Source organism: Cervus elaphus, chromosome 22, assembly GCF_910594005.1.
Source record: "Cervus elaphus chromosome 22, mCerEla1.1, whole genome shotgun sequence".
NCBI lineage: Eukaryota > Metazoa > Chordata > Mammalia > Artiodactyla > Cervidae > Cervus > Cervus elaphus.
The window spans coordinates 19,187,856-19,202,018 of record NC_057836.1 but is presented as its reverse complement, the minus strand read 5'-3'; the positions used below and the strand labels follow the sequence as shown (position 1 = coordinate 19,202,018).

General features: G+C 38.0%; 1 protein-coding gene across 1 annotated transcript in view; it reads left to right on the top strand.

Moving 5' to 3' along the window:
• Positions 1–797: 797 nt before the first annotated feature.
• Positions 798–14,163, top strand: part of LOC122680255 (alpha-2-macroglobulin) — a 67,101-nt gene continuing 53,735 nt past the window's right edge. Inside the window, exon 1 of the mRNA XM_043881423.1 lies at positions 798–946. Coding sequence (XP_043737358.1) covers positions 861–946 — 86 coding nt within the window. The 5' untranslated portion in view covers positions 798–860. The remainder of the gene's footprint in view (positions 947–14,163) is intronic.

Genomic DNA, 14,163 nt, shown 5'->3' with positions numbered 1-14,163 from the left:
ACAAGTAAATGTCTTTTTCACAGGCAGACTATGGATAATTTTTTTTCTGCTATCTGTGCAATGCCCTGGGTGTGACAGCCTGCCTAGAACTATCTTTCCAATCATTACAGACCTGTGGGGCCTGGGGAGGTTAGTCCCTCTGACCACCAGCACCAGGTGATCAAAAGGTGTCCTGTGTGAACTGTGTCTACTGCCCAGCCTTAGAAAGGCTGCAGGAGAGTGTTGAGGGTGGGGTGGATCCACAGTGTTAGTGATATAGGGGAAGGGTGTTGGGAGCAGGGCTTGGCTGCAGCTTCAGGAAGGCTAGGAGAGAGTGCTAGATCGGTGGGTCATGATGAGGTGATGGGGATGAAGAAGGCAGGGAGAACATCTGCAATTTTAGTCAAGCACGGGCATTTCTTTTGAATTACTTTCTCCAGAGCAGCTTACTCAATCCTCTGTCAAGAAGTCCCCTTAAAGTCACTGAATGAGTTACTGGTATAACGACACATCCCATGACCCTCAAAGGTAGCTCTGTTTGACACCTAATTGCAAGAATTTTGAAGAAGGATGGGTTGAAAGTTCCTCCTCAGGAGCTTTGCTGTCAAAGTTAAAGAAGGTTAATTCTCACTGGAACATAAATTTTTATTGTCTGGAAATGACTCAGAGCCTGTCAGACAGAGTTTAGCCTTGAGACTAATGAAGCAATCGCTGAGAGCATCAACCCTTTCGGGGAATCTGTGTCCAAACATGAACTCCATTTGGAGGCACTAGGTGGAGCTTGTTTGCAAATAGCATATAAAGTCTGCTAAATTTGAAAGGTCTCAAGGACCAGGCTGAAGGCAGGAGCTGGGCACGATACCTACAGTTTGTCCCTCACTATGGGGGAAGGCAAGCTTCTTCATTCATGTCTCCTGCTATTTCTCCTCATTTGGTTTTCTACCAGCGCCTCGGATTCTGTGGAACCGTAAGTCTCACCCAACGTCTCTTCCTCAAGAGTCTGTTTTTTAATTCAGTCTCTCCCTTACACCTTTGCTTTGCCTTTCCTAGTAATTTCTACCCTTCCATTTCTTAAGATACCTTAAAATTATAAGAAAGTAATAAGAAAATAACAGGATTTGCCTTTCCTAGTAATTGCTACCCTTCCATTCCTTAAGATACCTTAAAATTATAAGAAAGCAATATATTTTTTCTTTCACTTATTCAACATTCTTGAAGTCATGTTTTTCATGGGGTCAATAATAGTCATAAACACAATAAGTAGTCATTAGGAAGCATGACAAACCTCAGACCCCACCCTCACAGAATCATTCTTTCAGGTGAAAGGTATTGACAATAAAAATATTTAAAATGTACAGTTGGGAGTAAACTCATATTGTAGATTATATGTGCACAGAAGGTAATGAATGTGTTAAATTATATCACAAGCATATAATTTGCAAAATTCATACTGTGGAAAACTGACAATTTGATTTCTCCAACAAATAAATTGTCTCAGAATGAGAAGCAGAGACCACCTATAAAATTAGAAAGATTTAAAGGGCATATCAATCAATTAATCAATTACAATGTATAGACCTAATTTTGATAATGATTTCAAAGACATCTTTTAAAACATAATGGCATCTGTGATGACCTGGAGGGGTGGGATGGGGGCGTGGGAGGGAGGCTCAAGAAGGAGGGGTTATATGTATACATTTGGCAGATTCACGTTGTTGTACAACAAAAACTAATGCAACACTGTAGAGTAATTTACTCCAATAAAAAACATGACTTTTTTTTTTTAAAACATGACATTTTAATAAGGAATTATAAATTTGCACTGGCTGAATATTTAAATATGGATGATATTAAAAATTTTTGCTAAATGTTTATGTATGATAAGGTAGCATGTTTTTGTTTAAAAATAACCCTTTCCTTCTGGAAATACATGCTGAAATATTTTGGGGTTTTGCTTCAAAATGATAATGGGAAAGGTGAGGAGGTACGGAGGTGAATGTAAACGGAATGTGGATATGGTATAGCTAAGGCAAGAGTGCACGTAGATGTTCTTGGACATTAGAACTGGGTATTGAGAGCCTAGTAGTTCGTTATATTAATATAATATTGTGGATATAGACTTTCAGTAGATTTATAACAGTTAGATAAACAGATAAAGAATATGTGTACATATATACATGTAGCATTTTATATATTTACAAAAAATATTCTGGATTAAAATTTACACAGGATTGGTGATTTCTCACTTTACATATAAAAGTGCCTTGCAGATATATTACAAACCAGAAAGATTTTCAGTGTGGTCATGGGTGACTGGTAGCCAATCATTAGGGTTATTTTTGAGGGTAACTTTAGCATTTCTGTTCAAATGATGCTTTTTTAAGACTATTACTAATACTACTACTTTTAAAGACTACTATTTTTCTGAGTGGAACATATGTCAGGAGAGCAGGATAAAAGCCTATTAAAAACATATTATGAAAATAATAATATTGTGGGTATATTTGGATTCATTTATTATTTTGTCTAATTTTATGTATGTTTGAAATGCTCCATTATAAAAACCTTAAAATTAAAAGGAAGAAACAATGAAAGTTACAAAACATTTAGAATTGAATGAAAATTAAAACATTTTATGTCAAAATACCTAATTTATTTGTTTAAATATCTAGTACACATAGAAGTACATTTTATAAAACTTAAACATTATATGAATTAAAAAATCAAGATTGTTAAATGAATGAAATGAGCTAGAAAAATGGGGAAAAAAGCAATATATAAAGAGCATTGATAGCAAAATTGTGAAAAACAGAAGTTAAATAAAATAAAAGTCAACAAAATTATAGAATCAAGAAAACAAAAGTCCATATTCTAAAGATTAATGAAACATATATTTGGTAAATTTGGAAATCCTCAATGAAAAATATAATATTCTAGAGGAATAAAAATTATACAAATTATCAAAACTGAGGACAGGATATTTTGAAAAATTGAATAAACCAGAAATGAAAGTGAATTAGGAGTAAAAAATAATCCTTCACTTACAAAAGACAGCATAACAATATTTTACAGAAAAATTTCATCACACTTTCAAGGAAATGATAATCCCAATCCTAAAAACAATATTTAGAGAGCAGAAAAAGAATATTTATATAAATCATTTTACATTTAATATCACAAGAATCACACAAAAAAAGAAAATTAAATATCAATCTCGTGTATGGACATAGAAGCAAAATGCAAAATAAAATACTGCCAGTTTGTTACAGCTGTGTCTTTAGTTGATTTTACACTAGCTGCTAAAACAGTAAACCCTAAAACTCAGTGACAAAGCACAATAACTTTGCCATTTTTGTGTGTGTCACTTCCAAATACTTACCCATGAAACAGTGAGATAAAGGTGCCCACAGGAAGTTTTAATACAGCAAACCTGGATATGACATACATCACATTTCCTTATGCTCCATTAGCCAGAACTCAGTTGCATGATGAGACAGTTTTTCTATGTATTCAGGAGGAAAAGCAAAGAAACTCAGTGCAGAACTAGCCAGTCTCTGCTACAAACCAGGTGTGTGTGTGGGTATGTGTGTCTATGTTGCTGTGTGTTCCAGTTATCTACCTAGAGTGTAATGAATTAAAACAATACTTTATCATTTTTCTCTCATGGTTTTATGGTTTGACCAGATTCACCCAGCAGGGCATTATTTGCTTCAGTTCTGTCTTGCAGTTGAAGTCAGATGTTGGCTAGGGCTTTGGTCCTCTGAAGATTCAACTGGACTGGGTATCCAAGATGGCTCCTCAGATGGCATGCAGTGCGTGCTGGCCATCACCTGGTGGCCCATCTAGAAATGCTGCCCAGAGTGTTGACACATGTCCTCTCCAAATGGCTCAGGATTTGGAGCAGACAAATTTCTTGGATTCCAAGAAATCCAGCATCTAAATTAGGTCCGAGTATAGATGAGACTCCTTGGGGTCATCTGCTCAACGTCAGTTCCTTTAGTGTAGCTCTCATTCTGAAGATCTGTGAACTAAACAGCAAAGTTATCCACCGCCACTCTGCCGGGGACAATCACAGGACAACTGTGACAGACACTTCTATTCAAAAAGGTGGAGCATGGGAGGCCACTCCAGTTCACGGTCCATAGCCACTCTGAAATCTGACCAGGCAGTTGTCACCAGTTCTCTGATTAGGGTTCAGTCTTGCTTCCTCAGAGTGCTTCTCTGTGGCTCTGGAATCCATTCTACACTCTAATTCATCCTTTACTTCCCATGAGAAAAGGCATATATTTTCAGCTGAGATATGCTCAGCTGATATGTTTGAGGGCTCTGAAATCTCCTTTTCCCTTTGAACCATCTCTGTCCTTTGAAGTCCCATCTGGAAGTGCTTCTGTTAGTACAATTTTCCTTTTAAATGTCATGGTTTCATATCAGTTTTAATGAGATTTATTCCATGAGACAAAACCAATACCCACAAACCTCTCCAAAAGGCACATCTCTGCCTTAGGTCACCTACAAGGCTCCTGTGAACTAGATTATTAGAATTCCTATTGTCTAGCAAATACAGTCAGAGAGGAATACCCCTAAATTTCTCAGAAATCATTTTTTTTTCTATTTAAAAGTAACTGCTAGGCATACCTTTATTTAGTTCTGAACCTTAATGTCAGATACTACAGTCAAAACTTTGACTTTATTTTTATCCCAAAGTACATTGATTCTCTACTTTGATTTTATTTTGGGTTTGATTTTTCTCATGATACCCAGGAATAAATGTGAAAGAAATGTTTAAAATATATATAAGAAAAAATTTTTAAATAGCAATGAAGAACACAAAAAAAGGACTTGAACAAATGTTATTTAATAAAGCATCCTATATTTTTGGATAGGTTAAAAGTTAGCATCATGAAAATGTCAAATGTCAATGCTCCCTAAATTTATTTACATTTTATGTAATCTTAGCTCAAAAACCATTAGGATCAGAGATGCTAATTCTAAAATTCACATTAAAAAAAAAAAACATTAAGATAGGTGACATTTCATATATGTGTGTCTGTCTGCCTGTGGGTTTATCTGTCTGCTCCTGGTTCCTGGCATAGCACTCCTAAAAATCCCCTTGGAATTTCCTAAGTGATAAGAGTACTTAGAGCATCTTTTATTTGAAGTTTTGCTCTTTGACCCAAGTTCCTGACACAGAGCTCCTAAATCCGTTGGGATTTTTTAGATAAGAGGTTTTTTCTTCTAAAGAGGCAACTGTTGGTGGGCTCCTGGATAGCTTCAGAATAGGGGCTGGGCACCAGAAAGAGAAAAAGAGGATTAGAATCTATTTCGCTCTAAAATAATGGCTTCAATGTCTACATCTCAGTGGTCTGGGCTGCTACGCCCCCTGCTGTTTCATCCATGTGTATGTATAATTCCTCATTAATTGCATTTAATTTGCAAGAACCATCCATCAACCTGAGCTGGTTGTGTCTCCTTTTCAGCCCTACTGTGGGTTTCTATTTTCGTGCATGCATGCCAAGTCGCTTCAGTTGTGTCTGACTCTTTGTGACACTTGGACTGTAGCCCGCCAGGCTCCTCTGTCCATGGGATTCTCCAGGCAAGAATACTGGAGTCGTTTGCCATGCCCTCCTCTAGGGGATCTTCCTGACCCAGGGATCAAACCAGAGTTTCCTGTGGCTCCTACATTGCAGGTGGATTCTGTACTGCTGAACCACTGGGGAAGTCCATCTCTGTTTTCAGCATCCTTTAAATGAGTCATTAAGAAAAGGAAAGAAGTTTTACTTGATTCAGAAACTCAGTTTTGTTTCCATTGCAGTCCTTTTGGTCAGAGAATTCTTAACCTACACAATATACTTGTTAAAGAATTTTGTCCATTCGTTTTTTATTTTTATGTGGGGTCTTCTCTTTTTATTTCTTTTTTTGGTAGGAAAATAAAATATTGATATAATTTTATATTTGCATGGTATTTTAAACATCTCAGAGATGTTTCTATACATCTCATTTTTTTTTCTAAACTGTCCCAGAGAAAAAGCCAGAAGCAGCATGAGAAACTGTTCTCCTGGCCATATTGTAGACCATGATTACAAGACACAGAGATTCACAATGGAAAACTTGAAATAAAACTTTGAAGATGATCCAAAAGATCTGACTTAGAATGTGAGAAAGAATTTTGTATCAAACAAGGGATTTCTCAATCATAGAGAATACACAGGCCAACAGGAGATAGGATAGGAGGGCAGGGGAGTCAGAAGTCTAAGAGCTCTCTCCCTAATCCAGACCACTTTTTAAATTTCATCTTCATATTTTCCAAAGAGAGAAGAAGAAGCTGTGTACTGGTCCTTTTCCTCAAATGATGCATTTAGTACCACTTACTACTATGCATTTTGATCCCTTTCTCATAAGGTGAAATATTGCTCATGTATTTTTTCATGAGGAATGGTAGAAATCGTAGAAATGGGAATCAAAGATAGACACATTCTCCCAACATCTCACTACTCCCCGGGTGGTGGTGGGAGGGGGAATAGTTAGGTTTCAGTACTAGTGCTCTTTATTGAATCCTGGGATTAAAATTCCAGATTTCTAGAACCATATGTTTGCTTGCAGAAGCAGGAAAGATATGTGTGTGGGACTACCAAACAAGAACCAAAGAAGAAATTGGAAGAAGGGTCATTTTATTTACTATTGTATAAGAAAATCACACAGATCAGCAGAAGCCTCTACATTAGTTTTTATTCAATAATATGAGGTTATGGGAATATATATATGAAAACAGGAATTTCTCAAATAATAACAAGATCAGCCTGCTTTTCTCCTTTTCTTTATCTTTTTTTTTTTTTTTTCTCTTTTCCCCCCAAACAATTACACGGACAAATCTTAACTGAAACCATACAAGTTCACATTTCTTTTCCCAAAATAAGCAAAATACCTCTCAGCTTTTCCGGCATTTTCTCCCTCCTAGTGTAGAAGAAAAATTTACTAAAATATTAAAGATTATTTTGGCTTCAAGACTGAAAAAGGATTTGAAAAGATTGTGATCTGTGCTGATTCTTATCCTCTGGTATTTGTTTCCCTTCCCTATTTCAAAAGTGTGGCGAGGTCCTTGTGTCCTTTCGCCTTAAGAAATTTCAAGGTTAGAAGCAGAGGTTGCTTAAAGATAGCTTTTCAAAAGCCCTGGCACTTGGGCAAATCACTCTAGGTGCTCCTGAGGAGGAAGAAAAAGAAATCTTTCGCAGAGAGGTTTGAGAGAAGCCCCACTGCAGCGAGGATGGAGGGGAGTTTGCAGGAGAATGGATACATGTCTGTGTGTGACTGAGTCCCTTTGCTGTTCACCTGCAACTCCCACAACATTGTTAACTGGCTATATCCCAATACAAAATCAAAAGATTTTCTCATAAAAGAGAGAGACAGAGAAGCCCTAAAGGAGAGAGAGAGAGAAGCCCCACTGACAGGAAGAAATCAAAACCAGGAGGTGGGTGGAGGCTTATGGCACCCAGGATAGTGGGCACTGGGTCACCTTCATAATTGTGCTCAGGGTAATAGACAGGACCTCTGAGCTAAGTAACTGTGTGAGGCACATTCTGGACCACAGAGCTCCCAGTCTCAGGAAATATTCCCGTGCCCGGATAGAGCATAGAAGTAGCCAATTAGCCAGGCTTCAACGTGGCTGAAGGGCTGGACAATGGCATGGTCATATGAGGAGTAACCAGTTTCAAGCAAAGACAAAAGCAGCTTCCCAAATATTTTGCTTTACAAACCCCAGTGTGGGGAAGGCTCTAATAAAAATGAAGATTAAGTCTCACTAAGAATTTTAGAAGAATGAAAGCGGAGTCAGATTTAATTCGATTCCCAAGTGGCACTAGTGGTAAAGAGCTTGCCTGCCAACACAGGAGACTTAAGAGACACGGGTTTGATCCTTGGTTCAAGAAGATCCCCTGGAGGAGGGCACAGCAACCCACTCCAGTATTCTTGCCAGGAGAATCCCAGACAGAGGAGCCTGGTGGGCTATAATCTGTAGGTTCGCAAAGAGTTGAACACAACTGAAGCAACTTAGCACACATGCACAAAGAAAGTAAAGCAATGTTGTATTTCTTTTTTTAATTGAAGTGCAATTGACCTACAACACTATGTTAGTTCCAGACACACAAAATAGTGATTTGATATTTCTATACAAAATGATCACCACAATAAGTCTACTTGCCATCTGTCACCATAAAAAACTATTACAATATTATTGACTATATTCCCCATAAATGTTATACATTTCATCCACAAGACTCATCTCTTTTCTCACTAGAAGTTTGTGCCTCTTAACCTCCCACACTTGCTTCATTAATTCCCCTTATTCCCCTTCCCTAGCAACTGCTTGTTTGCTCTCTGAATCTATGAGTTTGTTTCAGATTTCTTATGTTTGTTCACTTCTCTCTTTTTTTAAATTCCACATGTAAGTGAAATCACATGGCATTTGTCTTTCTCTGTCTGACCCATTCTACTTAGCATAACATCCTCCAGGTCCATCCATGTTGTTGCAAATAGTAATATTTCATTCTTTATTATGGCTGAATAATAGTCCATTGTATTTGTATGTCACATCTTGTTTATCCAATCACCTGTCAATGGACACTTGGGTTGCTTCCATATCTTGACTATTGTATATAACACTGCAATGAACATAAGGGAGCATATATCTTTTCAAATTAGTGGTTTTGTTTTCTACGGATAAATACTCAGGAATGGAAATGCTGGATCATAAGGGCAGTAAAATGATAACAAAGGAATAATGTGAACAATGCTATGCCCACAAATTTAATAATCTAAATGAAATGGACTGACTTCTTGAAAGGCCACTTTTGCCAAAACTCCCACAAGAAGAAATAGACAATTCAAACTGATCTACATCTATTGAAGAAATTGAATCAATAATTAATAACCTTGCAAAACAGAAACCATCAGGCCCAGATAGGTTCATTGGTGAATTTATCAAACATCTAAGGAAAGAGTTATACCAATTCTCTTCAGTCTCTTTCAAAAGATAGACAAGGAAATATTTTCTAACTCACTTTATAAGCCCAGCATTAACATAATACTAGAACTGTACCAAGGCAATACAATAAAATAAAGCTACAGAACAATATTTCTCATGGGCATAAGTGCAAAAATCTTTTAAAAAAAAATAGTAGGTCACATCCAACAGTGTATAAAAAAATTATACACAATGACCAAGTGGGTTTTATTGCAGTTATGCAAATCTGGTTCAATATTTGAAAATCAATTAAAGTAACCCTTTTACATAAATAGGTTAAAGAAGAAATTGATATTTCTTCATGGTATCAGTAGATAAAGAAAAAAGCAGTTAACAAAATCTAACACCCATTCATGATAAAAAAAAAACAAAAGTGAAAGTAGCTCCATCGCATCCAACTCTTTGCAACCCCATGGACTGTCCATGGAATTCTTTAGGCTAGAATACTGGAACGGGCAGCCTTTCCCTTCTTCAGGGGATCGTCCCAACCCAGGTCTCCCTCATTGCAGGTGGATTCTTTACCAGTTGAGCCACAAGGGAAGCCCAAGAATACTGGAGTGGGTAGCCTATCCCTTCTCCAGCACATCTTCCTGACCCAGGAATCAAACCAGCGTCTCCTGTATTGCAGGCAGATTCTTTACCAACTGAGCTATCAGGGAAGCCCTAAAAAACAAAACCACTCAGCAAAACAGAAAGAGAGGAGAACTTCCTCAACATGATAAAAAATATATATATTTACTAGAAACTTACAACTTATATCACACTTATTGGTGCAAAACTAAAATTTTCCCACTAAGAGGAACAAAGGAAGTATATTTCCTCTTACCACTTCTTTCCAACATCATATTAGAAGTTCTAACTAATGCAATAAGACAATAAAAGGAAATTAAAATTACTCATGAGAAAGAATAAATATCACTCCTGTGATATGAGTCACAGTTCTTTTGTTAATTCTTTCAGATCACTACACACAGCAGTAATAATAAGGTTGCAGGTAATAAAGTTGCAGGATACAAAGTTAATATAAAAAGTCAATTGCTCTCCTATATACCAGAAATGAACAAGTAAAATTCAGAATTTAAAAGCACAATACCATTTACATTAACAACCCCCCAAAATGAAACATATAGGTATAAACTTAACAAAATAAATACATATGCTAGAACCACTGGACATCCACATGCCAAAAAAAATAAAAAAGAAAGAAAATGAAGGAATCTACACACTTTTAAAAAAAATTAACTCAAAATGCATCATAGACCTAAATGTAAAATACAAAACTTCAAAACCCTAGAAGACAACACAGGAGAAAATCTAGGTTACATTAGTTATAGTGATGACCTTTTTTGATACAAAGCAAAGGCATTATCCATGAAAGAAATAATTGATAAGCTGAACTTCATTATGATTAAAAATCTGCTCTGTGAAAGACTCTATCAAGAAAATGAGAAGACAAGCCACAAACATACCTTGTTTATTTATTTTAACTAGATATACTACTAATTAAGCAATCCCTGAAGGAATTAAACTTAATTTCCTCACAGAATAAATATCATTTTAGCAAGATAATCCTATTCATCTGTCTAGACTTGTCTGTTTATTTTTCCTTAATTGTGTTTATTTTATAAGCAGCACTGGTTCCTAAGTAAAGTTGAAAAATGTAGCAAACCACTAAAGAAGTATTGGATTGGCCAATGAAAATCAAGTCTCTACCTCTTCCTTTGTTTTCTGAATAAGTCAGCCCAACACCACTAGATAGAGATAGGTAAGACAGATGTCACACTGAGTCGAAGAGAGTTAAGATAGAAAACAGTGGGGTGTATAACTTCAAAAAGAGTGAGAAGAATGTTCACAAAGAAAGTAGCCTGGCTCGATAGTATATTAGAAGTTCTAACTAATGCAATAAGACAATAAAAGGAAATAAAATATCACTCCTGTGATATTAGCTGTGATATTAGAGTTGGAGATGAGGTGGCTGTCCTCATCTTGGTTGGTCTACGTGTGGGGCATCAGAAGCCTAACAGAGTACGTATCAATTTATCTACATATGTATGTATGTTTACACATACATAACTCCCTAGCTCTTTTGCTAAGAAAGTCTAGGAGTAGAGACACCCTAAAAATAAAGGGCATATACTACACCCCAGTTCTTGATTTCTAGTGTCATTCGCTAAAAGAAAAAAAAAAGCACATAGAGAAGGAAAATTATAAGATGAGCCTGAAATATCTTGGGTCAGAAGATAAGTAGTTGCCCAAGATTAATGAGGGCATGCCAATAGGACCCAGAAGTCAGCTTAAATGGATTTTTACTGGCCAAATCTGAGACTATTTGAGCATCAAAATAAATAATGAAATAATAGATTATAACCCATTAATCAAAGGAGGAAAACATGACTATACTTGGCAGAAACAAACAAACACATTGAAATTTTGATGAGAAGTAGGTATGTGTATTAGTCGCTCAATTATGTCTGACTATTGGTGACCCAATGGACTGTAGCCTGCCAGGCTTCTCTGTCCCTGAGAAGAAAGTAGGTAGGTGGCAAAGAGTCAGACATGACTGAGTGACTAAGCACACAGCAGGACATTTATACAGTCTGATAGTATCCCCGTAAAATATTAGTTATAAAGCAAAAAATAAACTCGCAGACAAGAAGTATGGCACATGACACCTTAACCAAGTGATTGGATTTAACAATGCCCAGAATGGAAGGAAATGAACCATGTGCTATCTGACAGGGTTACAATAAGAACACAGCACCACCCTGGGATACCACATCCAAAGATGTACATGTCTTCTGGGCACATCTACTTGGATGTCTTACAACCACGTCAAACTCTTGTCACCTCCTCACTTTTCCTCTCCTCACGTATGAACTATCTTGGCAATGGCATTATCATCACTCAGCTAAATATGCTCTCCCTATCGCCTTCTAAATCCTAATCTGAAGTGCCACTGTCTGCCACCACTGCAAGAAGAATCTTTTTGGTGTGACGTCAGCATCATGGTGGTTGAGATGCTCTGTTTATCTCTCCCCTTCAGTCTACCACCAGGAAAACATCTGCATCTCGGCAAAGGGGCCTCCGTCCAACACACCAGGACGTCAGAGGATTTCACACAGCTGTCCGTTAAAGGTGGGTGGGCTGGGACACGCATAGTGGAGGCAAAGCCAGGAGAACACTGGTAGCCGGGGCTGCAATTCTGGGTCACCAGACTTGGTGGCTGAGCCCGCAGCCCCACACAAGCTGGCAGCCTCGGGAGAACAAGTGCACATAACACTGACCTTCTGGGTGCAGATGCGCCTGCGGCCACAGGGAGCCAAACGGCATGGCAGCAGGGCCTGAGGTCCTATCCCTCCAGCCACAGAGTACCGCAAAGGTACTCCACCTTGGACACACACGCACAGTGGCAGCACCCATGACCCAACAACCCCGGTCATGGTGGAGACACTCATGAGTCTGGATTCTCCCCCCACCCCTACAACACACAGCACCAGAGCCTACACCCCAGGAGGCCCAAGATGTGGCTCAGGCACCTGTCGTCCTGGTGCCCCAAGTGGTGATGCCAGTGATGCCGGAGCAGCAAGGTACCCATGATCCCGGAGGCAATGAGAGCAGTGACAATGATGGCACCTCTGACAAAGGCAGAGGAGGGTAGAAAGTGCCTTTATAAAAAGTAGAGAGGGTTTTCTTTTTCTTTTTTATTTTTTTTTTTTTTTCATTTATTTTTATTAGTTGCAAATTGAATAGGAAAAAAAAAAATAGAGAGGTACTTCCCTGCTGGTCCAGTGGCTAAGACTCCCAAGTTCCCAATGCAAGGGGTCTGGGCTTGATCTCTGGTTAGGGAACTGGATCCCACATGTCACAACTAAAGATCTCAAGTGTCATGAGAAGACCCAGCACAGCCAAATAAATAAATAAATACTTTTTTTAAAAAATGTGAGTTGCATAGTTGTGAATAAATTCATAGCTTCACTCACAGTCAAATTACCATACCTAGAATGCAAATAAATACATTTTAACTTGGAAAATATTCTTAGAACACCTCAAGTCTTTAATTCTTAGCCTATTCAGCCCTTCATGTTCTGTCACAAATGGAGTGTTTATCAGGGACTTGCCTGGTGGTCCAGTGGTTAAGAGTCCACCTGCCAATGCAGGAGACATGGGTTTGATCCCTGATCCAGGAAGATTCCACATGTCGCGGAGCAACTAAGTCCACAAGCTGCAATTAGAGAGCAGCCCCCACTCCCCACAACTAGAGAAAACCCTTCCCAGCATCGAAGAGCCTTTGCATTGCAACCAACACCCAGCAGAGCAAAAAATAATAAATAAATAAAAATAATTTTTAAAAAAGAATGCTTATCAATTTTGTAAATAACAGTACTGGGAAAGACAACTCTATGAACACTGGAATCACATTTGAAAAATTGTATATACTGATTTTAATCCTTTGTTCTTTCAACAGCTATTTATTGAGCACCTAATATGAACAAATGGGCACTGTTCTGGGCATTAATGTGTATATATACTGTATAAATTATATGTACATATACATAGTATCATATGGTTACATGTAATATATTTTATGTCATATGTACACCTTGTGTTAGTTGCTCAGTTGTGTCCAACTCTTTGCAACCCCATAGACTGTAGCTCGCCAGGCTCCTCTGTCCATGCTGTCCATGGGATTCTCCAGGCAAGAACACTGGAGTGGGTTGCCATTCTCTTCTCCAGGGGATCATCCCAACCCAGGGATCGAACCCGAGTCTCCTGCATTGCAGGCAGATTCTTTATCATCTGAGCCACCAGGGGTCATTTATATTTTTAAGTAATGTCATATGGTCACATATATCTGTGTAATGAAATACGCTAGGAACAATAAGGAAACAGAGGATAATATGTGGAGGACTGCTATTCTGGTAGAATGGTCAAGAAAGGTCTTTGTGAGGTGGAACAGAGAAATGAATGAAGTAGAAGAGAAAGTCATATGCATATTCCAAGTGCCCCAGGAAGAGCAAACAGGGAGTGTCATGGCCCTGAAGCAAAAACAGACTTTGTGTATTCTAGGAAAAGGAAAGAGAGCAGCGTGACTGCAGCAGAGTGAACAGGATGGGTGAAGCCATAAAAATGAGATCAGACCATGGGAGGGAATCACCAAGTCCTGGACA